Here is a 26,595-nt window from a genome sequence, read left to right as displayed (position 1 = left end):
GTGCTCTTAGAAGATGTGGCAAATGGAAGAACTCGGAGTGAACGCATCTTTAGACAGCAAGAAGACGTGCTGGCAAACGAGGACGAGTGGCTTATGAGCCGGTTCCGACTTCCTCGAGCCGTCCTGTTGGACCTCTGCGGGCTTTTGGGGGTGTGTCACCCGGTGCATCAGGCGCGTCGGCGTCCCCCTGTGCCTCAGTCACCACTCCACTAAGGGATTCCCCAATTCTTGCCGCTTGTCTCTCAGCAAGAGGGGCCAGCTCCGGTCCCCCCCCCCCCCCCCCCCCCCCGTGGCAGACACACTCTGGCGCTCGAACGTTTTTTTGCCTCGACTTTGATGTCCGACCATTTCTTTTTTATTTAACCACGGTCCGAGGTTGTGAGGCTACAGCATTTACGGCGTCTGCCACCGTTTGCCACTCACGTGGCTTTTAGGCATTAGTAATGGCCACACTGTGCCCTCCAAACAACACTTTTCTCCTCTTTTCCACCTCGCCAACGATAACTTCTACCTCACATTGAGTGAAGTTACGTTTTTTTGATTTCCTCTCTGTGTTTGCCATGATTTCGCAATCAATGAATATTCATTTGTGGGCGTTTCACGGACTATTTATGGGCAACTATGGGCGTGTCATGAGGCCGCAAAAGCTGCGCTACATTTAGAATTGGTTGTGATTTATTAAGGGAAAGATGCGTAGGATGTGCGTGCGCACGGTTTTATAAATCCGAATATTTCTGTGCGTACACACGTCCTATGTTTCATCCGTACGCCACTTCTGACGCAAATCCTACGCAAAGTTTTATAAATGAGGCCCCTGGTCTCTGCTTCCCATGTGGTACTCCACAGGTGGCCAGAACTTCCCATCATGCATACAGTAGATCATAAAGCTTTTGTTCTCCACACGTGAGCGGACGCCTGGAGTGGTTCCCACAGCTACAGTACCAGAGATAGTTAATTTGTGGCCCATGTCAGACTTATAACCAAATGGCCATAGAAGATCAAAGACTGTTTTCTCCTGAAGGGGGGGGGGTGAGATTGGAGCTGCATTCCTGAAACCTCTCACATATGCAACTTTAGGAAGCAACTTCAGAGTTGAAAGGATGTTAAAGCACACACTTCAGCAAATGACTTATCTTCAATGTAATAAAAATTTAAGACTGACAACCCTAATGAAATTACCAAAAATATAAATTCCTTCAGGACCCAGCAGCTTTTTGTCTGCTGCAGCTGCGGTCAAAGGAAAGGAAAAGAGCAGCAGACAAACACATCAAAGATTCTTGAAAACATGAACTATAAAAGTTAATGTGTTTTCAAAAATCCAACACGAGGGACACTGTTAGACACCATGATGGCGTGAAGACATGTTTCCTGAGGCTCTGCAGAGCAGCAACCTAGATATTATTTTAAAGCACATTCCTACTCTCTCTACCAGCCTCAAGTATGGTTGATGCTTTAAATAAACATCAAAACATCCAGTCTAACTTTTTGAGTCAGGAAGAGTCCTTTTCTTAAACTTATGAAGCAGGCCGCTACTCAGGCGCCGCATTTCCTTCCTGCTTCTCTTCCGGGCTAGCAGCGCGATTGTGGCAGGATTAATTGGCTCAAGTGCAGTGGGGAGGATAATTACAAGCAGTGGCCTCAGGGGGCGCTATAAAAGGCCAAGAAGCCTTCACTTTTTTTTTTTTTTATTATTGATGCAGAACAAAAGTGACATACAGCAAAAGAACAAGGAACAATAAACTGTACATCAAATGTTCAAAATAAAATCCAGGGGACATACAAGCAAAAAAATAAACTTATATTAAATTATACAGCTAAGCAAGGTGATACGTTTTAATAGCTTTTTTGTTTGTACTGGGGGAAATGGAATGTAAGTAACATCTAACTTGGGCTAGAAAATTTAAGAAAATTAGGAGCTTTATTGCTGAATTTAGATTTGTGAATATAATACTTGGTTAATAAAATGAGAATATTTATTAAATAAAATTGAGATAAAAATGTATTATCATAATTAACGTAGCCAAATAAGATGTTTTTCCATGTTAAAGTAAAATGTGGATAAATTTGAGTTTTTATCAAATTTGTCAATTTGTCCCATATTTTTTCAGTGTACTTGCAGGTTATAGAAATATGCACCAACGTTTCCTCAGACTGAGAACAGAAAGAACAGTTTTTATCAATATCCCTTTTTAGCCTTTGCATATACTGATTTGTTGGATAAAACCTATGAATGATCTTGAACGAAACCTCTTTCACTTTGTTGTTTAGAAGATATTTGTTTGGCAGAAGCCAAACATTTTCCCAACACATTTGACCATGAAGTGAAGTCCAGAAAGTTATGGCCGGGGATTCAGTTTTTAGATCCTGCTGGAACAGTCTTCGGATGGCTTTGTTTTGATTTCTCAAAGCAGAGAAGCAGAGTTTTCCGACAGCAGTGTCCGTCACGTGAAGCTGTGGTTGGGGAGCAGATGGAGTAGGAGTTCCTTCATAAAGATAGGTGAGGTTGAGGGAAACGGCATCAAAAACAACCGAAAAGTCCTTCACAGAAACAGGGATCTGGTAGAACTGAAGGAATTCGATGTAAGTGTAAAGTTGACATTGTTGATTGAATAATTGACTAACTAGTCTGACATTATTATCAAACCACTGTTGGATAAAGATAGTTTTGTTTTGGTAAAGAATATATCTATTGTTCCAAATGTAAAACCTGTGAGGAGAAAAGTTATGTTTATAAATCATGGACCAAGCAAGTAACATCTGTTTATGAAATGAAGATAGTTTGATGGGCACTTTATCGGGCTTGTAGGTGCAGAGCAGTAAAAAGTCGAGGCCACCAACCTGGGAGAAAATATAATTGGGAATGAAGTTCCACAGAGAGTTCGGATTTTTCAAAAACTTTCTTATCCAATTCATTTTAAAAGTCATATTTAAGGTACTGAAATCCAGGAAGTTCAGCCCCCCACTAGTGTAATCATTCATTAGAACAGATTTCCTTATATGATGAGTTCGGTTTTTCCAGACAAAGTCGCATAGCAGTTTATCAACAGTTTTGCTAACGATGTTACTGACATAAAGAGACTGAGCGGCATAAATGACTCTGGAGAGGCCTTCAGCCTTGGAGAGGAGAATTCGACCTTTAATGGAAAGGTCACGTAAGAGCCAGAGGTTAAACCACTTTTTCATTTTATCAATAATTGGAAAAAAGTTAGTATTACCTCTATCATTTTCAGTTTTTGATATTATTATACCAAGATACGTGACTGATGTCTTTACAGGAATATTAAAGAGTGAATCCGAATCACAAGGTTTAATTGGGAGGAGTTCACATTTTTTCAGATTTAATGAAAGACCGGATGCTTTGTAAAAGGACTTAATTATATTCATTGCTAGTGGAATTTGTGAGCTGTCTTTAAGAAAGAGAGTCGTATCATCGGCGAGCTGACTTACGACAATAGATCTACCAGCGATGGAGATCCCTCGTAATGGACTGGATTTAATGTGGTCACAGAAAAGCTGAGCTACAAGAAGTAATAGATATGGGACAACCCTGTCTAATCCCACGTTTTATATCAAACCTAGGTGATGAACTATGTTTAAGTTTAATAGAGCAGGTGACATTGTTGTAAAGAGTTTTAATGACTTTGCAGAAGTAGTCACCAAAACCAAATTTTTGTAAGAAGCGATACAGGAAGTTATGTTCTACTGTATCAAAGGCCTTGAAAAAGTCCAGAAATAGCATAAAAGAGTCATCTGCAATTAGATAAGAGTAATAGAGTACGTCCAAAACTGAACGAATGTTGTTTGTGATATGTCTGTTGGGTAAAAAACCTGATTGTGATTCATCTATTACTGAGTTAAGAACAGATTTAATTCTTTTAGCAAAAACTAAAGCTAAAATTTTATAATCATTATTAGAAGACAGATGGGTCTCCAATTATCAATATAGAGTAAATCTTTGTGAGGTTTTGGGATAAGGGTAATAAGTCCTTGGGTCATACTCCATGGTAGGGTGTCATTAGAAATACTTTCGATGTAAACTTCCAGTAAAAAGGGCGCTATCTGTTGGTAGAATAAAGTATAAAATTCAAAAGTTAATCCATCAGTTCCTGGAGATTCGTTTGTTTTTAACATCTTGATGCAGTCACAGACTTCTCCAAGACTTACTGGATCATCACAAAGTTCTTTTTCAGAGTCTTTAATTGTTCTGGTATTGTTTAAAGAATTCATAAAGATTTCAGCCTCTATTTCAGAATATTGTGATGAATACAGATTCTTATAAAATGATGAACAATAGTTGGAGATTATTTTAGCATCACTACAATTTATGTCATTAATTTTTAACTCGTTAATAGTGTTTATTTGTCCTTGATGCTTCTCCTGGATGCTTTTCTGGATCTAATGAAAGCTCCTTCTGCTTTTCTTTTATAAACTTGATCCAAGTCGTCCTGTAGTCTGATCATTTGTAATTTCTGCTCATCTGACAAGCTGTCTGGAGGTTTTTGTGATAGTACTGAGATGCCTGTGATTAAGTCATGCTCTTGTTGCTTTCTTAGTTTAGCTAAGTTGCCACCAAATGTTCTTAAAAGCTTGGCTGATTCATATTTAAACAACTCCCAATTAACTGAGAAAGAGTTCTCCAATTTGGCTTTATTGAAAAATGTTGAAAGAAGATCTTTAATTTTTGTTTGCACTTCAGTTATTTTGAGCAGCGAGTTGTTCAATTTCCAATGATGAGATTTACTGACATTTTGTGAGGGACACATAACAATATCTATACGGACAGCTTGATGGTCACTAAGTGGACACGGTAAAACATTGACTGAAATATCCGTATCTTGTAAATCACTAGAAATTAACCAAAAGTCTAATCGAGAAAGGGCTGTTCTAGATTTATTACTCCATGTAAAAGATGGTATATTAGGATGTTTGATTCTCCAGATATCCACCAGTTTAAACTGTTCCATAAAAGATTCGAAAAATATATTTTTGCGATTATGATTCGAGGGTGGCCACCGATCAATTTGAGGGTTTAACACTAAAAGGCCTAAGGCTGAGCCGTTTGACTATTCTACCTATAGAGCCTGCCAGTTAGTCGATCGACTAAAAGACTTTCAGCTAATATCCTAAAGCAGCTGTGAACGGCTGCTTTTCTGATGTAAATAAGGCACTTACTGGTGCACCATAGCTGGGGCCATGCTGACCAACTTCAATGAAACTTGTTTTTCACTTTGTCATCTTGGGGAGAGATCAACACACATGGGTTTTTTCCTTCACTAAGATTTATTTATGGAAATCGTACAAAAACTGACACTTACACATATTTACAAATTACAAAAGTCAATGAGTACATTTTGAGAAATCACTCACAATCCTGGCACTGCCATGGCATCTCTTTTCTGCATTTGCCACATGTGTATCTGTAGCAGTCAACACATCGCATACTAGCATGATTGTTCTTGCAGTGATGCTTGACCTGACACATGGGTCTTTTTCCAGGGCTGGGTGTGGATGGTTGTTGCCGAAGCAATTGTTCTTTTTGTGCCTTCTTTGCACCCACATAAGAGTGAGCCAACTCTCTTGCAAGCTCCACCAGGAAGTCCACCCGTCTCTCCTGCCTCCCGATGCATGCTTGGTACAGCACATGCGCATTTAGCGCTGCCATGTCAACCATGTTAGAACACAGCGACTGGCCAGCGCGGTGTTCCTTTGCGAACTGTGTACTCCCGCACCATGTGGTCCATCACATCCACTCCGCATTTTGTGGTGTTATACAGGGTGACTGTGTTTGGCTTCCTTTTAGTGGTTTCCTCAGTCTGAACCTCGCTGTGCATGCTGCTTAGAATGTAGACGGTCTTCTGCTTTTTGGGCGCATACACCGTCAGCGTGGCACCAGTGGTTGAAAATACCTAATAAAGACAAGTTGTTATTTTCATAGCACTTTCACACACAAATTAGAAACACATAAACATAGAGCAACAAAAGACCTGCAACATACCTGAGTGGTGAATTCATCGCGGTCTGTCTGCCTAGTAGATTGAGGAATTTCCCGGCGAATCTTGTTGAGTGTGCCAAGGATGGTGGTTTTCCGGCTAAGCAGTCGTTGCGCAAGTGACAAAGATGTAAAAAAATTGTCTGTGGTAACATTTCTGCCCTTGTCCAGGAATGGGTCCATCAGCCTCATCACTACGTTTTCAGACAGTCGCTCCCCACTGGGACGACTGGGGTCCTTGCCAAGATATGGGAGGACATTGCATATATACTTGGATTTCAAGTCGCAAGCCACCCAAAATTTGATCCCAAACTTGTCGGGTTTAGTTGCAATATATTGCAGGAAACAGCAGCGAGTCTTTGATGGGAAAAGCTGTTCGTCAACAGTGATGTGCCGACCGGGGTTGTAGGATGTGATGCAGTTGGTGACAAATGATCCCCACACAGTAGAAATTGCAGCAAACTTATCATTCTTTGCACCCTACATGCCTCCATGAACAATCCTTTGCCACAGAACATCTCAACACAATCAGCCCTCTCTCCTCCACACAAACAAGCAACCACCCCCACCTCACAGTTCCCTGCACATTCCTCAAGTAATGGCCCGATTTAAAAATCAAATGATGCTAATTTTTGTCAACTCAGTAGCCAGTTAGCTTCTCTGTGGCTAAAGGCCTGTTCACACCGGGACGAATTTCGCCGGCGATTTTCGCCGACGTTTAACGCCTCGTGACTAAACAAAGGGCACCAACGAGAGTGTGCACACCGACGCGAAAAAACGCCACGCGTTAAAGCGTCAAAAAAAAAAAAACGCCTCGGGTTCGTTTTTTTGGTCGTTTTTTTGGTCGAGTAGATTTCGACGCGTCGCGTCGAAATCTACTCGACCAATGAGAATGGCGCTTTTGTTCACGTGTCTGGAGCTTCTGAAGTTACAGTAAAACACAACTTGGGGGCGCTCAAACACAAAACTGCCTTGCTGAGCACACATACCAGCGAAGAAGATAGACGCCAAGTAGCGTCTACACAGCCGCGAAGCAATAATGACGGACATTCTAAAATATCCCCGAAGCAAGCACCAGTTGGAGCTACTGGTGCTTGAAATATTCATGTTTTCTTTGTTTGATTCTGACAAGCGTGTAAATACTTGCTCTCTTCTTCTGAGTGAAAAGCGACTTTAAGAAGCGTAAAGTTGCGCAGCGCCACCTTGTGTACAGGAGTATTTCTGTTTTACATTAAGCGCCATCTAATGTCAGGGAATGAAATTGCATGTTCACTCCACTCATCGTCAGCGAAAATCGCCTGGGTGTGAACACAAAAAACGTGGCGAAAAACGCTGGCGAATAACGCCTGGCGAATATTCGTCCCGGTGTGTACGGGCCTTAAAGGAGAGCCAGAAAAATCCAGGTCTTCTAGTGTTAAAATCATATTAAAATCTCCCCCCAAAATAATTTCAGAGTTTGGAAATTTCTGAAGCCATTTTTTCAATGTACTCTCACTTATAAGAAATAGTTGTTTATTTTCTGTGTTTGAGTTGTAGCCGTATATATTGAAAAATAATGATGATATTATTATTGTAATCAATAACTTGCCCAACAAATTGCCCTTTAGCATCAGATTCTGTATGCAGAACATTCCTGTTATATTTATGTTTTAGGGTTAAAACTCCTGCTGATTTTTCAGAGTGATGAGAAAACCATAAATCGTTCCCCCACTGTGTTTTCCAGAAATTTACATCAGAACAAACAGAACGAGATTCCTGACAAAATAAAAGATCTGCATTCAGCTGCTTAAGAAATAAAAATATAGCTTTTCGTTTGATATTACTTCTTAACCCCCTGGCGTTGAGGTAAACAATCGACAATGAAATATTTAGAAGAAAAAATACTCTCAAACACTAAGAAAAAGAAACGTATTCTCTGAGCTTAACCTGCACATTAGTAAATGTGTCAAACACAAAAGCTCAACAATATTTTGTGAATACTGAAGGTATTCAAACATTCCCGAAAGAGGAAAAACTGAACTAGGCTACTTATCAAAATATTCAGGTTTTGTGTTTCCGAGTGGGCCTCGTAAAGTTAGAATTTCAGTCAGATCCATCCTGTTTTTGTTTTAGTGAGTTGGCAACAATGTCAGAGTATCACATAACCACCAGTGACCTGATTACTTGACTTCTTGACCGTTGATGAAGGCTCTGCTGCCCACAAAGTAAGCTCGTTTTCCTTCCTCTCTGGCTTTTTGGATGAGGGGCCACACTTTCAGCCGGGCTTCTCTGACAGCTGTGGAAAGATCCTCTGCAAAGCGGAGCTTTTTCTCTCGAAGAAAGCAGCTGTTTTTAGCGGCTCTCCAGACTGCATCTCTGTAAGATCTGCGGATGATGATCGCTCTAGGGCGTGTGCTGCTTGGATAAGTAAGCCCTGGCTGCAGCCTGCAGAATGGGTCAACATAGTGGAATGCTGGAACGCTGAGGAATGTGAACATGCTGTGGAATGTTAACCCCGCCCACGCTGAGCCCGTGTATTTGATTCACCTTTGTCACAGCAGTTGTGATTGCAGGAAAGGCGAAGAATCAGTGGAGCACATTTAGTCATTGTGAATTGTATGAGGAAGAAAGAGAACAGAGGGGAGGAAAATTTTAATGGGGCAATTTTTTTTTATGTATCACTCAAAAAAATGATTCAAGTCCCTCTTTCATGTAACACAATAAAATTCTGTTTGTTTTATTTAAAAATATTTATTTTAAAAGATTGTATCTACATTTAATTGACCTAACACAAAATGTATTAATAGTTTCCCCGATAACTCCAGTAATCCAAAATAATTGAGTTCAAGTAAGGGGCATGCTGTTGAATGCTGTTTTCCTGTTTCTCTTTATGCTTTTTGCCGTCTCACGGCTACAATTTTTCACCTATTTTAACCATTGAACTTTTAAAATGTTCAACTCCTTCATCTAATGTAATGCCTGGTATGACTATTAGTCCTTCAAATCCTTCGACTTTTCAAAAGTGAAAACTTTAGTTCGTTTTTTCCACGTAAAAAACGAAACTGTGGCATGAAATCGTTTCAACTCGGCTTCTCCCAATAAGACGATACATGAAGAGCGTCATTTATAGAAATAAGGAATCTATTTATTTATACCGGCGGCCCTGTTACATCATAGGAGTGTTAGCTCAGTGGCTTAGTTAGCGGCTTTATAATACAGAGGTTCTGAGTTCAAACATGGCTTTATACTTCTGTTGCATGATTTTTTTTCCTTTGCCTTTCTTGATAAAATTGAGTTCGACTAACTCGATTATATTTCGTTACATGGAAGAATTTTCTTTGAGGTGGGGTTACTCATATTTATTGGATGGAAATCCTGCCCACAATTAAATTGAGTTCATCCAATGAGTTATTTTTTTGAGTCTGTGAGGCCAGACAGAATTTATTAACTCCCTAATACATGCACATGGAAACTTGTAAAAGGCATAAGAAGACAGGAATCACTGTATAAATTCTCTAATTCAATTAAAAAATTTTTATTTAGCGCAATGAAAAACAATAAAAAGGGGATCATGAATACAAAGAATGCATTAGGAAAATACTAAACTTTAACAAAACAGACTAAACTAAACTGTTATTCCTGCCCTTAGACCCCCCCCCCCATTCACGGTAAGGAAAAACTCCTTAAAAACCGGTAGGTGGCAATATTGCACATGAAAACTTGTAAAACCAATGAAGAAGACAGGCTAAATGTGGGCGGGGTTAACATTCCACAGCGTGTACACATTCCTCAGCGTTTCAGCATTCCACTATGTTGTGCAGTTCTGCAGGCTGCAGCCAGGGGTAGTTGGCTTGGATTGGGTTTCCCAAGGTGATGTGTAACATCAATGGCAGAAAAAACCTGCTGCAAGTGTTCTACAACTACGCTCTGACATATCTCAGTGACCTTGGCTTTCACATCTTCATCAAGGCTTTCAGTGACACCAAAGAGTTTCAAGTTCCACCTCCTTAAATATGACTCCAGTTCCAGAACCTGGGCCTGAAAAGCTGCCACGGTTTTTTCTTCATTCTTCAAACGTTGGTCAACATCTTTCAAAGACTTTTGCGTGCCTTTTATTTCGTTGCATGCAAATTCTAAGGTTCTCCTCTCTGTTAGAAAAAGAGGTACAATACAGGTCCATTTTTGTTCCCTAAGGTACAAACTTTGCATATGTACCCTTAAAGGTACAAAAATGTATCTTTAAGGTACAATTGTGCACCCTTAAGGTACAATCATGCACCTTCCATTGTACATTGTGAGCTTTTCGAGGTGTAAGGTACATATTTGTCCCTTACATATTTGTACCTTAATGTTTAAATATAAAATGGCAGGAATTAGTGGATGCTGAAAATGTCATCTCTCAATATAGAAACACAAGTTAACCTATACTATCAAACTCAATAATTATCAAACTAAATTTAACTAAGTTTTGAGATATGGGCAAATTAAATCAGAATGTTTTGATTTTGTGAAGTGTTCCTTTGAATCATTTTTAATCATGTTAATGAGGATTATATAATCATTTACATTCACAAACAGTATTGAAGAATTTGATTTTCAAACCCTTTACCCTATTTATATTAGAATAAAACATACAAATAATTGTTAACATTTGTTGTGTTCTATTGAAAGGATCTAGCTACAGGCTAACCTTGACTCGGCGAAAGCAGAAATATTGCAGCGCGGAAGGATACATGAGTGAAACGACAATGATCCAACGGTCAGTCTCTGTCAGTGTCGATCAAAGGTGGGAGGATGGCGCTTCGACATTTATCCACAGAGGATTTAATCACGGAGTTATTTCATTTTGGGATAGAGGTCACTGAAGATGAGAGAAGTAAATTCAAAGGTAAAGTATTTGAAATTTTTATCAGTGTTTGTGGTGTTAATTCAAAGTTGGAAGTTAACTTTACTGTTAGCGCTAGCCAAGTTCATACTCTGTCAACAACATTAGCTAGCTAGACTCACTTTGACGATTGCCATTACTAACGTTAACGTTAGTTAAAACATTATTAAATAATTATAGTATAAATAAATATGATAAATTAGCGGTACTATCTTGGCTACAGTTCACCATCGAGCTAGCGTTAACTTTTCTGCGGCAAAACGCTTCTCATCCAAAACTCTGCCGCCGAAAAGTTAACGTGAAATATTAATAAAATATTTCAGAACAAAAGACAAATGAGCGGCAAACACGTTTTTTTTGCTCTCTTTTCTCTCACATTGTATGAAACCATGGCCCTGATCAAAATGTAAGTTTTGCAACCCAACTGGATCACGCCATTTGAGTTATTAATACTATGTCTGATGTTACATTCCTCACCTTATTATTGCATCGCTGTTACAGGTTTTCGACCAATGATGACTATGTGAAAGTGTGTAAGGCCCTGATTTTGAAATACCCTTTCTTAAATGACAAAGAAGGCAATGGTTATGTGAGTTGACAGAATATTAATTGCCAACCTTTATTTATTATACTAGAGTACTAATCCAGTCAAGATATTAACTATGTTTTCTGCATTTTGTTGCACACATTGTTTTTCACCATGTATTTTCATGCTTGTGCTTTCAGTTTTGTGCAAGTGGTTTGTATGCTTATTTAATTGTTCTGTTTTATATTCTTTTAAATAGCATACCTGGCACATGTCTCTCAAACGTAAGTTCAAATATGAGCGGGTGCCACTGGTAGATGATGAAGAAGTGAGAAAAATGAAACAGAAATTTGGTCATCGCAGAAAGCCTTTACAACTGGAAGAAAGCACAAGTAAACGAGCCAAGGCATCAAAGGTTAGAGCATCTTCTTTGGTTTGCTGTGTATCTATGTGTGCATGTTTTACACACAAGCAGTTTGACCCAATGGTTAGCCCCTTAACCCGGAATGGAATAGAATGGTCCCCCCTGTAAAGTGCTTTAAGTAGCTATGATAAAGCGCTAAATAAAATGTAATAGGGGCTCATTTTTCATAAACATTAAAAAAGGTAAAAGCAACTGTCAAATGAGCAAATGTTTGTCATCCCTCTGTGTCGTAGAAGGTGGATATTATTGGGAGGATGATACCTCAGTAGCGAGCCATGTGAAAGTCCTGCAGGACCAGTACTGGAAGACACAGCCAGATGCCCGAATGGTGGAGGAACGGATGATGAGGACATTTGCTTGGAGAAGGCGAGAGATTGCCAATGGGATGACTGTCAAAGAAGCCATTAACAAATATCCATGCCTTAACAGTCCATGCGGTGTGTGTCTACATTTATTTCCTTACATTTGTGTAGTTATATTACTAAAGGCTGTCTTTTTTTAATTTTAAAATCCTATGATAATGTTGTGACATGTTTCCATGTTGCAGCTATTTCAGGACATGGGCCGGCTTCGTGATGAAATGAATATCTGCCGAAGATTCGGAGATGGCTTTAAGGTCCTTGAGCTTGACTCAAAGGAAATCTCCCCTTGCAGATCTGGCTTTGGAGGAAAGAGAGGCTGCCCTCACTGAAGATGTCCCTGGTAAGTGACTGACTGATCAGCCATGGTCACCCATAGTGTTGTGGAGCCATTTAAGCTTAATTTCTTTTCCATTTGTCTATAAGATAAGGTCTAACTAACCAAAATACACTGTACATTCACGTAATACACTTTACACTTTTTTTTTTTTTTTTTTTAACTTAATTTTCAGGTATTGATTTCAGAGCTGCAATCCTGCTGCTGCCGATTCTGTTCAGGGAGAAAAATGACATTCTCGTCATCCTTGGGGAGGTATGTAATATGCATATAGTTTTATTTTTTAATTTTTTTTACATTACTTCCCACAGAGACATACCAACAGTTTTTTTGTGTATGTGTGTGTTTATATATATATATATATATATAAAAAATGAACTGTTTTTTTTAAATGAATGTTTGTGGTAGATTTAAGGTAACTACTTAATGACCTTTATGATCGCTTAAAGAACTAGTGCGTGACGTGTTTTTACTTCTCTGTCGCTGCCATTTTGGTCTAATAATCATATTTTGCGTTGTCATATTTCATTTTTTGTTGTCCCAGCCCTAGCCCCTAGTTGTTTTGATTGTTAAAAATCAATAATTTATCAATATTGAACTTACTTATTACAATTTTCACAAATTGTGACTGTAAAGCTTCTTTGACACAATTTGCATTGTAAAAGGCGCTATATAAATAAATGTGACTTGACTTGATTTGAATCTCTTCCAGGAACAGCCACCATGCTTTGGATACATATTGTGTCGATGATAAACTTTCTGTTAGTATGCAGCATTTATGTTAAGCTGTGTTGGGAGGGTTGTATAGCATTGTGGATGAGCTCAAAGCTTGTGTTTTTTAATCCAGAACATCAAGTGTCATGTAGTTTATTCTTTAACCCTTTATAGGGCACTCAATGAAATACTCTAAAATTCAAAAATTCAACCTTAGAGTGTTATTGGAGAACATAACAAGACTTCATATCATTGGTGACATTTTTCAATTTTTTTTTATTTTCATGTAGAAAATTAATGCCAATGAAGTTACCATATTTGGTTACTTGCCCATGAGTGGGAAAACAAATTACAATAAGTATATATATATATATATATATATATATATATATATATATATATATATATATATATATATATATATATATATATATATATATATATATATATATATATATATATATATATTATATATATATATATATATATATATATATATATATATATATATATATATATATATAAGAAAACACATATTATGTATTTTAATATTTGAACATCACTTTTAGAACATAAAAGTGCTAATAACAAAAGTGTTGAATAGACCCTGACACAACTGTGTGTGAGGGTCTGGGAATGGTTGTGGGTGGGTGGGACGAAGTCGGGGTCTGACACATCATCATCTTGATCCTCATCATCCTCACTAATGTCAGGGTGGACTGGCACAACAGCAGTCTCCCTCCTCTTGCCATGAAAGATTGATGGAAGCTAAAAATTAAACACATGCAATAAAACAACTTTCATAACATCATAAACTGACAAAAATCACTCTATCACTATTCATAAACTAAAAACAGTGTTTAAATTCTCTATGAATCACTGTATAGTGATATAAAAACATTTGGCAAAATTTAAAACATAATATGCTAAGTATTATTTCTCTATTTGTAAAGAAATGCACTAATATGGGTTGTTAGATGCATAGGGCATATGTCCAAAAACAGACATACCAAGTAAAATTTTGTTTTTAGTGAAAAGGGCGTATGATCAAATATGGTGCCTGCATTTTTCATGCCGTATTTCCACTCATTTCAATAAATTCTCCGCAAACAACTTCAATGTCAACACTTAACACAACTATTCAACAATAAAATGTATGAGTTTCATCAACTTACCATGGTTAGTTTTGATGATTCCTTTGAAAATGTTCAGTGAACTGAGCTGCAAAAACAAATTTTTCTGACTTTGGAGAAAAAAGGAAATTTGATGCGACCCTGTTCTCTGCTGATTGGTCAAGTTGCACAATTGAGTAACCTATAATGTAGGATGATCTTTGCTGATTGGCTGGGTAAAGATCACACGATTCTTGAACTCACTGAGACACGGGATGGGCGTGATAACTAACGTGCGGAAATTACCAAAAACAGTCACTTGCCCGATAAAGGGTTTTAAGTGACTCTCTTTACTTTGGTGTGGTGTGTTAAAGTGTTTTGCTTGGTCTTTGAGTTTGAATAAACTTATTTGTTTCTGCACTATATTGCTGTTCTTATTAGTGATATTCATGAAATTGAAAGAAGGAAAATATAAATGGTTCCATTGTATTTATTCCCTGTATCGGATATCGCTGTTCATTTTGTTGAGTGGCAGTAAGTTGTCAGTTGGTCAGTGAAATGCATCTTAAAAAATGTAACTAATTATTTTTAATGTTTTTTATATCAGACATGACATCCTAAACATTGTGACATTTTATTTTGGGATGTTACATTGTATGGTTGTGAGATGAATTATTATTGAATCTGTGAATTAAACTGTTTTCCATTTAAGGACTAAAATAAATGTCTAAAATTCAGTTAGTTGTTTGTCTTTATTTTCTTTCACTCCTTAAGGAAGAAAAAGGAACTTTTTTGCCACCTAAAGGTACAAAATGGCTTTGTCACTGGGGCGGTACCCTAAAGGGACAAAATTGTACCTTTTTCCAGAGGTACTTTATTGTACCTTTGTCTAAGGTACGTTATTGATCCTCAAAGGTACAGTATTGGCCCTTAGAAGGTACAAACAAGTAAGGTACAAATTTGCTCCTCTGACTCAAGGTACAATAGTGTACCTTTGAGGGTACCACCCCAGTGACAAGCTTTTGTTCCTTAAAGGTACCGTTTTGTACTTTTTTTTCTGAGAGTGCTTATCCCTTCAATCTTCAGCGTGTTTTCATCTATCTTCTTTGAGTTTTCACTTATTAGCTTTTCTAATGAATCTGCACGCATTTCCAACGAGTCGGCTCGCTTGTTTATCAGCTCAGATAAAATAGCAATGACTTAATTTGAATCAGAAGAGCTTTGTCCAGCTGCCAGCAAAGCTTTTTTTGCAGCTGGGGGCTTACTTGGAGTTTTAGAAAGAGGAGGGAAAGCTTCTGGAAGCTCCTCTTTCAGAAGCTTCCAGAAAGCTTCCATACTCTGAAGTTGGTGACAATTTGGCGTAGTCATGACACGTGGTGGTCTTCGGTACTGCAGCTTTTTTTTTTCGCTTTTTTGCATTCTCTTTCTTTCTCGACTGAACATCAAGATAAAAAAATCAAAAGATCCCTGTTACAAAGCTATTTTGTGACTCTGCCTTTCTTGCTGATTTTGATTGTGGATCTTTTGAAGAGGACCTTGAAGATGATTTCTGGAACTCAATCTGCGACTGAACATAGTCCTTTGTTCGCTGAATTTTTTATATTTTCTGATTTATCCTTTTCATCATCAACCACAAACTCCATTGCTGCAGCTTCCTCTAAAACCTGAGCCTCCACAATAGCTGCCTCTGCTTCTCTTTTTAGTGTTAATACTTCTAATTCGGTGTCAATCCGAATTGCTTCCAGTTGATTTTGTGCTTCTCTTGTTTTTCTTCTGCTTCTTCAGCTTTGGCTCTGGCATGCACCACACTTGCTGATGACGTTGAGCTTTTGGTGCTCCTAACACTGCGTGACGATGATCCCTGACTTGATGCCATGTTGCTCACTCTCAATCATCAAATAATGCTTTTTCACTGTAATGTTCTTGTTCAGCGTATCAAAACTGCTTACTAAACATCCAGCTAAACCGCGTTGAATGAAGAGAAAGTCGTCGTAAGATTCACCATTTACTTCCACAATTCTTCAACAACTTCAACAACCTACAAACATTACAAAATAACATACAGTACGTAACTTCAAAACATGTTTCTATGTGCAGTTATCAATAAAGCTTTATATTTTAGTAAGTATCTCTTTACAGACTAAAATATAACTTTAAATATAAAAACTTCTCCAAATTATCTCAAACTCACAACAAAACACATTATATAATTCTTTAACTTCTACTGGATAAACTTAAAGCATTGACAGTGGAGGATCATGGATTAAGAGTCTGTCATGCTTGCGGGAAGAGCCAAGAAGAGACCGAAAGATTTTAACAGGAAATGATGTAAACTAAAGGCTCTTTCAAAAATAAACTTCTTATCTAGGAAAATTTAAATTTCAGTTAAAAATAAACTCTTTGCTTTAAATTCTTTTAAACTTCACACCTTCTCTTCCAGAAAAATTCTGAGCTGTTTTCTTGGTCTTTTGGATGAAATAGATGTTATGTCCGATAACTTTTGCAGGACCCCAGAAGGTACGTACCTACGCAGACGCCATCTTGGCCGGACTCATTGCTGCTTGCTGCTTTTTTAAATTTTTTTATTGAACACACTACAAAACAATACCAGAATATTTACATAATACTTACAAAATATGGCAAATACAAAAGAGAATACTACAATTTGAAAGGAAGCAAAAAGAAAAAGGAAAATTCTTATCATTATGCATACATAAACCTATTTACATTCATAATCATAGAGAAATTAGGGAAAAGTATAACATAAGAAAACAACAATTTCAGAGTTGGATAGTGTTACAAAATGCAGGGGGATACAAAAGATAAATAAACTGTCTTAGACACCGGGAAAATCACTCAGGGTGTCATAAATTGTTATGGCTTTAGGTGAGTCGATTAACTTTATGGATTTTAAGTATAAATTGACATTGTTAAAGAAGTTAAAGCTGGGGTAGCATTTCTGTAACCTATTTTTGTGTATAAAAAACTTGGCTAAACATAACACAGTATTGATACATACATTATTTACATTGTTGTGTAGTGACAGGCCAAAGATTATTACCTCTTTTGAAAAGAAGTCCTTGATTAATTGCTACTTGCTGCTTGCTACTTCCTGCTTCCTGCTCTCAGCTGTTGCTGTGGCCACACCAGGACACCTGATACATTTCTTGATACGATCATATTTTGGAAACCTCAACACTTCCATTTCTCTAACCCCAAAGAGACATGCTCATCGGTGAGTCTTTGCGGTCGCGACACCAAAAACAATTGGCAAAATGCTTTATCATAGTCGCAGAGCTAAGCTAACGCTGCACTCACCTTTGAGACTTTGCTTTATTTAATGGTTCTGGTTTAATTGTTTTAATTTAGTTGGCTAAATTTAAGTCAAAGCATTTTTGTTGAAATCGCTTTCCTTCTTTTGTGTTAATTGAACACTTGGAACTGTTTTAGTTACTTTTATTTCCATGATGGCCACTGTTTTTGAATTAGATGATGGATTGAAAAACCATGTTGCGCAACATTTGAAAATTGAATGTTAATTTGTTTATAATTATTATACTTTGATTGATGATGGAATAAAGTTAATTTGTAACTTTAAAGTACATTTTGATTTAAGATTTAAAACTTAGAAACCTTGAACCTTGACACATTGAATTGTTCGACTTATGTACACACACTTTGAATTCAATTTCAAACAGCTATTTGATTTTTGATAAGAATATTGTTTCTCCTGTTTTGCTTTTCTAAAATGATGATGGCTTATCTGATCTATTTCAGTACACCCAGTGAAATGACTGTTTGCTTTTGTTCAATTCTTGACTTCTGTTTTTTCTGAACCTTTCTAGGTCAGGTTTTTTTTTGTATGCTTTGATCTGCAACTTGATGGCAAGCTACCCAAATCTGAGATCCTGATGCTTCCACCCTCAATAACAACTCCTCAGCTGCAGCAAACTCAACTACATAATCACCAATAGAATTTTGGAAACAACTTAATAGGACTCAGACCCGTATCCAAGTTACTTTTGTTTTTTGTATTGTTTAAATGTTTAATTTTCTGTTAATACAATCGATTGCATTTTACCTCCATCGCTGTCTTGTGTTTTCATTTACATACCTTGGGCTCCCTGAGACGAGCTCTGATTATTGCGCCTAGTCCCATAATCTTAAAAGCGTTACACAGGGAAAGCATACATCGAGCGCCACAATCAATGGCTAGAATAATATACAGGAACATGTGTACAGAATATGGACTGGAAACCCCAAGGTCAAAATGGGAAACACCTCCGAAGGTGGTAGAAAATGAGAGGGCAAAGCTCCTGTGGGACTTCCAGATCCAGACTGATAGGATGGTAATGGCAAACCAACCAGACATTGTAGTGGTGGATAAAGAACAGAGGAAAGCCGTTGTGGTGGATGTGGCAGTGCCAAGCGATGGAAACATCAGGAAGAAGGAACATGAGAAACTGGACAAATACCAGGGACTCAGAGAAGAACTGGAGAAAGCCTGGAAAGTGAAGGTGACAGTGGTGCCTGTGGTAATTGGAGCACTCGGGGCAGTAACCCCCAAGCTGGAGGAGTGGCTACAACAGATACCTGGAAAGACCTCAGACCTCTCAGTCCAGAAAAGCGCAGTGCTAGGAACAGCTAAGATACTGCGCAGGACCCTCAAGCTCCCAGGCCTCTGGTAGAGGACCCGAGCTTGGAGGAGAAACCACCCGCGGAGGGTGAGAAGGGCGTGTATTTTATTTTTTTATATATAACATATACAATACAACGACAGAACCTGTAAGATCAATAAATCACAAACATAAATTAATTAATCAGTTCTTAATCAGTATTTCTTAGTAAACTTATGTTGGATCCAACAACACTCTAAACCCAAGTCCTTAAATTCTGAGATCTCAGAACAAAAAAATGAAAAAATTGGGAAAAAACTCCAATAGGAGAAAAACTGTGCTTGAAGAAAAAAATATTACTTGCACGTCCTGAATGAGAGATGCAGGTTTACCACTCTGGTTCGAAGCAGTGAGTCTGGGGAAACAGGTGAGCAGGATTTCAGGTGAGGCCACAGCACTAGCATGGATTCAGCGTTGATCCAGAAGGATGCAGTCCACTCCTTGAAGCAGTCGGGGAAGAAAAAACCAGCTACACACACACGTGTCAGGCAGTTAGCCAACTCCAGCTTCTATACTTGTGTATCAACTTAAAAAAATTTCTTTTTCAAACACAACTCTGTTTGAAAATCTTTAGAATACTCCTTCAGTGTCGATTCCTGGCAAGCGACTATTTCTGTATGTGTTCCAGAAGCACACTGATGTCCTTAACTCAGCAAAGATAGGAAAAAAGTGAGATGACATACAACGCATGCGAAAAGAACTTTGGCGCTGGCAGTCATATCACGCTAAGTCGCGCTCAAAGTGGTCAGCAAAATCAAAGATAGGACAAAAAAGAAAAAAAATACTGTATATCAAAGCAGAATAAAAAAATATTGAACAGCAAATATTTAATATTTTCACTTGCAACCTAGAAATTTTAGTGTGCTAATTAGAAAGTTCTGTGTGCAACGTGGTAGCAGATATATCACTCCATAGAGAAGAAACCAATGAGTTATATCGCTAGAGGAGACATCACGTGATTCCTGGGAGGAGAGCACTGCCATCTTGGTGAGGTCAAGTCACTGCTGCAGTGCATGCATGTGAACACTTTTTTGTGTGCAAAATACCAGTTCATTGTGGGGGTTTCAATTGCCAAAATCAGAGAAATTAGTCCACGAAGGAGGAAGGGATAACATTTCACAGGTAGGTACTATAATTTTTTCCTTTTAATTCTGCAGCGGCTTCATTACTAAAACACATTTCGACATGCATGATGCTGCGGGTTATTAGTATTATCAACATGCTGTCGACATGAGTGTAAACTTCATTTTGTTAAACGTAGTTGGTACCACAGTGATGCATCTGGGTTAGCTCTTTTTATTGCTAAGATCCACTTTTTCCTTAAGTCTGAATCCATTGGAAACCTGCAAGAAAAGTTCAGTCACTGAGTCAGAAATGTATAAATCTATATTACTATAATAGGCTAGTATGCTGTATACAGGTTTAGCAAAATAAAATGTACATTTATATTGACAGCAAAATAAATGTACATCATGCAGCATGTTGATAATAGCCCTGCAACATCATGCACGTCAACATGTGTTCTATTAATAAAGCCCCTGCAGCCTTAAAAGAAAAAAAATTAAAATACTTACCTGTGAAATGATATACCTTCCTCCTTATTGGACTAATTTATCTGATTTTGGCAGTTGAAACCCGCACAATGAAGTGGCATTTTGTAAAAAAATGTGTTCAAATGCATGCACTGCAGCAGTAACTTGACCTCACCAAGATGGCGGTGCTCTCCTCCCATGAGGAACCACGTGATGTCTCCTCTAGTGATATAACTCATTGCCAGCAGCGTTAGCTTGTTAGCTTGAGAGCAGCGTTAGCTTGTTAGCTTGAGAGCAGCATTAGCTTGTGTTGAGAGGACGGTGTTGTTTTGTTGGGACGTTTGTTAGGTTTTTGGACAGAAAGGACGATACGTGGTTCGTGTGGGAACTCTCAGCATTTTCCAAAGTGTCGTAAATGAGTGAAGAAGTGTTGAACGGAAAGACAACGTGGATTGCTGTGATTGTGAGACTAGCAGATGATCGATCGGAGCTGCAGTGAAGAGGACGGCGGTGTTTGTGGGAGTTGGAGCTGAAGATCGGAGCAGGAACCATGTCTTCCCTTCAGTCTCTGAGAGAGTTGATCAACGAGCGACTAGCTGCTGCTGCTGAAGAAATCTGCAGACTCTGTGAAGGAACCATCGTCCAGTACGAGCAGGAGCTCTGTCGTCAGCGCAGACTGCTGGATGTCATCTGGAAACCACAGCTGCAGCTACACCACATAGGTATGTGACCTTCATCACAGAAACAGAGAAGCCCTTTGAGCTTCATGCTTTTCTTTTTGGGTACCCGCCTGTCACTCTGTGGTGGTTCTACACTAACTTACTGTCCGCGCGATAAACCAATCATTTTCCTGTTTTACTTTGTGGACGAATTGTGCTATACAAATAAAATTGCCTTGTCTTACTCTCACAAGAACAATCCACTAAAAAGTTACTTAAGTAAATGTGTTACGTTACTACTCACCTCTGCACATACAGTGAGGTCAATAAGTATTTGATCACCCTGTGATTTATCATGTTCTCCCACTTAGAAAACATGGAGGGGTCTAAAATTTTCAACATAGGTGAATTTCCACAGTGAAAGACAGAATCTGAAGAAACATTCAGAAATCACATTGTACGTTTTTTTTAAAACAATTTATTTGTATATTACTGTGACAAATAAGTATTTGATCACTTGAGTTAAACAACTTTAATATTTGGTACAGAAGCCTTTGTTAACAATTCCAGAGGTCAAATGGTTCCTGTAGTTCTTCACTAGGTTTCTACACACTGCAGCAGGGATTTTGGCCCACTCCTCCATACAGATCTTCTCTAGATCTGTCAGGGTTCGGGGCTGTTGGTGAGCAACACGGAGTTTCAGCTCCCTCCAAAGATTCTCTATTGGATTTAGGTCTGGAGACTGGCTAGGCCACTCCAGAACCTCTATATGAAATCTTACAGAGCCACTCCTTGGTTTTCTTGGCTGTGTGCTTCGGGTCATTGTCATGCTGGATGACCCAGCCACGACCCATCTTCAACGCTCTGACTGAGGTGAGGAGGTTTTTGCCTTCTTGGGATGATGCTCCTCCTTCTTCCTCCTCCAAACACGCCGAATGGAGTTAAAACCAAAAAGTTCTATTTTGGTCTCATCTGACCACAAGACTTTCTCCAATGACTCCTCTGGATCAAGATGGTCATTGGTAAACTTCAGACGGGCCTTGACATGGGCTGACTTCAGCAGGGGAACCTTCTGTGCGATACATGATTTTAAACCATGACGTTTTAATGTATTACTCATAGTAGCATTAGAAATGGTGGTCCCAGCTCTCTTCAGGTCATTGAGCAGCTCCTCCTGTGTGTAGTCCAGGGCTGATTCTTCCCCTTCCTTACCATCATCGATACTAGGGGTGTGTATTGGCAAGAGTCTGGCGATACGATATGTATCCCGATTTGCGCCCCGCGATACGATATATATCCCAATATTATACCAAAACATATTTTCTTTCTTTTTTCTTTAAATATGACTTTGAATAAACTCGACCTGAATTTAATGTCTTCCACTGTAATAAAATGGTCAAATTCAGTTTATTTAATGATCATTATGTTAAGCACTGCAACTGTTTCTCATATATAAGTTGCATTTACCAAAGCAATTCATAGTGCTTTTATTTTGGTAAGTTAAAATATAGAAAGGGAACAGTCAACATTGTCTGATTTCCACAACAAAATGTTTTTCATTATAATAAAAACAAAGAATGAATGTGCCTTAACCAAAGCATTTCTATTGGGGAAATAAAATGCTGTTTAATTTCAACATTGCTTAATGTAGCTTCTCCAGTTCTTTTTAATGGTTCAGGAGCCTGAATGGTGCTTCAAAAATAAAGGGTATGGGGGGGGGGGGGGGGGACCCACTCATTCTTTCCAGAAACAAAGTGTGATGATGAGGCAGCAGGACAAAAAGGAAAGTTGCTTTAATTTCACAAAGAAGGTGCTTTGTTTACATATCAGTCTGCTCTGCCTCTCTGCTGCAACTTTGCAACAACAGTTCTCACACACAGAAGTAAACTAACGCTCCTCGCCATGATGTCGGCCTTTTTTCAGAGCATTGTACACATCCCTCTGATCCATCAGGTCGCTCAACTTGAATCTATTGCTGGAAGGTTCTGCAGAACTTTAGCCCGCTTTGTCGCATTAGCCTAGCCATTAGCTGTCGTGCTTAACTCGTATTTATCTGAGCCGCTAAAAAGCACCAAAATCCACGTTTTTATATGTTGCTGGCAGCAACATGGCTCAGAGTTTCTGTTTGGTATCCATTCCAAGTAAAAACTAAATGCTTCATGTCTCATTACAACAGAACAATCTGCCTCTGGCTGCCGTCTTCCTGTTGTCTTGCGCAGAGTAGAGCTGTTTAAAGAGGCTCTGTGTGCTCTGCTGCCAACTAGCGGTCGGAGGGTGAAGTGGAAAGCAGGAGTCAGACACTAAAGGACGCTCAGAAATAATTAAATAAACATGGATCTGGCAGCATTTTGAATCGATACAAGTATTGCCAAATGAACTATTGCGATATTTTACAGAATCGATTTTTTTCTTACACCCCTAATCGATACCCCACGATGTGAGATCTTGTGAGGGGTCATCATTAGCCTTTTCCATTTTCTGACAATTGCTCCAACAGTTGTTCTTTTCTCACCAAGCTGCTTGGCAATTGCCCCGTAGCCACTTCCAGCTTTGTGAAGGTCTACAATTTTGTCTCTTGTGTCTTTTGACAGTTCTTTGGTTTTGCCCATATTGGTAGTTAGACTTCTGACTGATTGTGGGGTGCACAGGTGCCTCTATGCAGGCTAACCACCTCAAACAGGTGCCACTAATTTAGAATCATGATCAGAGTGGAGTTGGACTATTTAAAAGCAGAACAGCAGATCTTTGCTGGTCAGAAATCTGATAATCAAGTGATCAAATACTTATTTGTCACAGTAATATACAAATAAATTGATTTTAAAAAATCGTACAACGTGATTTCTGAATGTTTCTTCAGATTCTGTCTCTCACTGTGGAAATGCACCTATGATGAGAATTTTAGACCCCTCCATGTTTTATAAGTGGGAGAACTTGCTAAATCACAGGGTGATCAAATACTTATTGACCTCACTGTATATTCATTTTCATTAGTCTCTTGTGGTCTTCCAGACTCCTCAGACCTTTTCTTCAATGATCACAGAGTTCATTGATGCTTGAAAAAACCCAAAGTCCTGGAAACGTATAAAAGGCTCCTTGTGTTTGTGTCCCTGCAGTTCTCCCCCAGCATTGGATGACTGAAGAGGAAGATCTCTGCAACCAGCAGAGGAACTTCAAAGTGGAACAGGAGGAACCAGAACCTCCACAGGTGAAAGAGGAACAGGAGGAACAAGAACCTCCACAGGTGAAAGAGGAACAGGAGGAACCAGAACCTCCACAGATGAAAGAGGAACCAGGGGAACTCTGCATCAGTCAGGATGAAGATCAGATTGATATGAAGCAGGAGACTGATACCTTGATGGAGATTCCTACTTATGAGGAAGATGAGAACAGTGAAGCAGATCTAAACAATCAGCAGAGCCTTAATGTAACTGATAGTCAGGATGAAGAAGGAAACCAACATGAAGAATCAACATCAACTACAGATGAAGAGACAGACCCACAGAACAGAGATCAGAGGAAGAGGAGGGACAGAAGTCATATCCAAAGTGTGGACAGCTCTCACATGTCAGCAGGTCAGTGTGACTCTGATCTTCAGTATTTTGTTTTAATCTCTAATAATCAAGAAAAAAATATAAGAAGCCAACATAAAGTCTAGAGTCTCTAATTTAACAATTAAAATCAGTAGGAACACTTTTCTGAGCAATCTATAGAAATGTTGACCTCACACTTCCTAACACTACAATACATATTAGGGGTCGACTCACAGAGGAAAAAACAGTGGAACGTTGGGGGGGTGACAAAAAGAAGCACTTGATCTGTCTTCTGTTTGTAGTTTTTTGACTTGGAAAAAAAATCATGTTTGTATGATCATTTCTTCTCACATTGTCTTTTTCCCCCCCAATGGGGTCATAAGGGGTCCATTTACTCAGTGCTGTTACTGTGACCCCGCCCACCTATATAAATAATGCCACTTCTTTTCAATAAAACGTTAAAGTTTTACACAATGTACATTACTTTCCATGTCGGTCTTTAGGAACGGGCGATTTAAAAGATGGGGGGAAAAAAGACGTATCCCTCTGTGAAATGAAAATGTAATAATGATCCTGTGTTTTGAAACTGTTGCTGGTGAGATGACAGGCACGGAGATGTGGGCTCATCTGTGGTTGAAACGTGAGCGCATGAGTGGGAAAAGCACAAAGCGGATCTGCGAGCTGTTGCACATGTTTATGACTGCACAGCTGTTTTTTTGGTCATGTCAGTCATTTTGCATCTAATGAATGAAATGATTGAGATTGGACTCCGGTGTTTATGGTTCATTGGCATGTCTGGCAGTTAAGAAAATGGATGCAAGTATTTCTATTTCATTCCAGAACTAAGTTAACGAGCTATTTTCGTCCATCTGGCCGCAGACGAGCTCTGAAGCTCTAGCCTCGGAGCTCTTTTGCTGGTCATGAATGCCAGTACGGGGTGTTGTACTTTAAGGTCAAACAGGAATAATAATATTCAGGACGTGTTGAAGTAGCTTGTCTTTCATGAACATACTCATTAGGAATTAGCAGTAACTTTACATCTGAGGGCTACATGCTATGTATCCCATCGTGCATCACACATTTCCCATAATGCATCTCGACCAATCAACGTGTCCCTTAACTGTGGTGCATTCAACAGGATAAATGTAAAATCAGGTCCATAAATATTGGGACAGAGACTCAATGCCAACCTTTTTGGATTTGAAATGAAACAAACAAGATGTGTTCCTCCACGGCTAATGTATTTAGCACGTATTAGCCTAATGTTGACCCTTCTTGCAGCCAAGAAAGAAGCACTGACCGATTAGCAGATTAAAAAAATTATGAGCAAGCAGGCCCTTAATAATAATCATAACGGTGATAAACATTTAGAACAGGGGTGTCAAACATACGGCCCGCGGGCAGTATCCGGCCCGCCATAAGGTTCAATCCGGCCCAGTCATGATGAGTAAAAATTATAAGAATGTTTAAAAAAAACAAGCACGTTTCTAGTCCATTCCTGTGGCGAGTTATGATTTTTTTTTTACGAAATAACCGAAATTCGCAATTTCGCCACTAGGGGGAGCAAAGGCCAAGCAAAACGGGTGAAAATGCATATATTTGCATGTGCCAAAAGTGAAGCCTAACGGCTCTGTGTTTGAATAAGATGTAGTTTGGTTCTCACCAAGCCCCACTGCTGTTACATTGTTATAAGAATGATCAGTAGTGACACCCTAATGACCAAGATGTTGTCAAAAAGAAAAAAGGGTTGAAGTGAAGTGCTGAGTTTTCAGGAAAATGGACAAAGTTTTATTTGTTTACAGAGTTGAAAGCAAAACCTGCGTGCTTGTTATGTCATCAACAGGTGGCAGTTCTCAAAGAATATAACATTCAG

The 26,595-nt window shown here is 38.8% G+C and overlaps 3 protein-coding genes across 9 annotated transcripts in view; 1 reads left to right on the top strand and 2 right to left on the bottom strand.

Annotated features, from left to right (window-relative positions):
* Nucleotides 1-26,595, bottom strand: part of LOC110016657 (zinc finger protein 502-like) — a 970,715-nt gene that overhangs the window by 35,004 nt on the left and 909,116 nt on the right. The window lies entirely within an intron of this gene.
* The window catches only part of LOC105355262 (NACHT, LRR and PYD domains-containing protein 12), a 517,064-nt gene that overhangs the window by 133,874 nt on the left and 356,595 nt on the right, over nucleotides 1-26,595 (bottom strand). The window lies entirely within an intron of this gene.
* The window catches only part of LOC101172629 (zinc finger protein 436-like), a 1,005,429-nt gene continuing 999,638 nt past the window's right edge, over nucleotides 20,805-26,595 (top strand). For 2 of the 4 annotated variants that reach the window (XR_002874574.1, XM_023962281.1), the window contains exons 1-2: nucleotides 20,819-21,255; nucleotides 24,306-24,764. Coding sequence is in view for 3 of the 4 variants with exons in the window: in XM_023962281.1 (XP_023818049.1) it covers nucleotides 21,084-21,255; nucleotides 24,306-24,764 (631 nt within the window). In the remaining variant the exon portion in view is untranslated. Of the gene's footprint in view, nucleotides 21,256-24,305; nucleotides 24,765-26,595 lie in introns of all 4 variants that reach the window. The other 2 variants (XM_023962276.1, XM_023962280.1) reach the window with 2 other exon arrangements.

The sequence above is a fragment of the Oryzias latipes genome, chromosome 2 (genome assembly GCF_002234675.1).
Source record: "Oryzias latipes chromosome 2, ASM223467v1".
Lineage (NCBI taxonomy): Eukaryota > Metazoa > Chordata > Actinopteri > Beloniformes > Adrianichthyidae > Oryzias > Oryzias latipes.
This window is presented reverse-complemented; position numbering and strand designations above follow the sequence as displayed.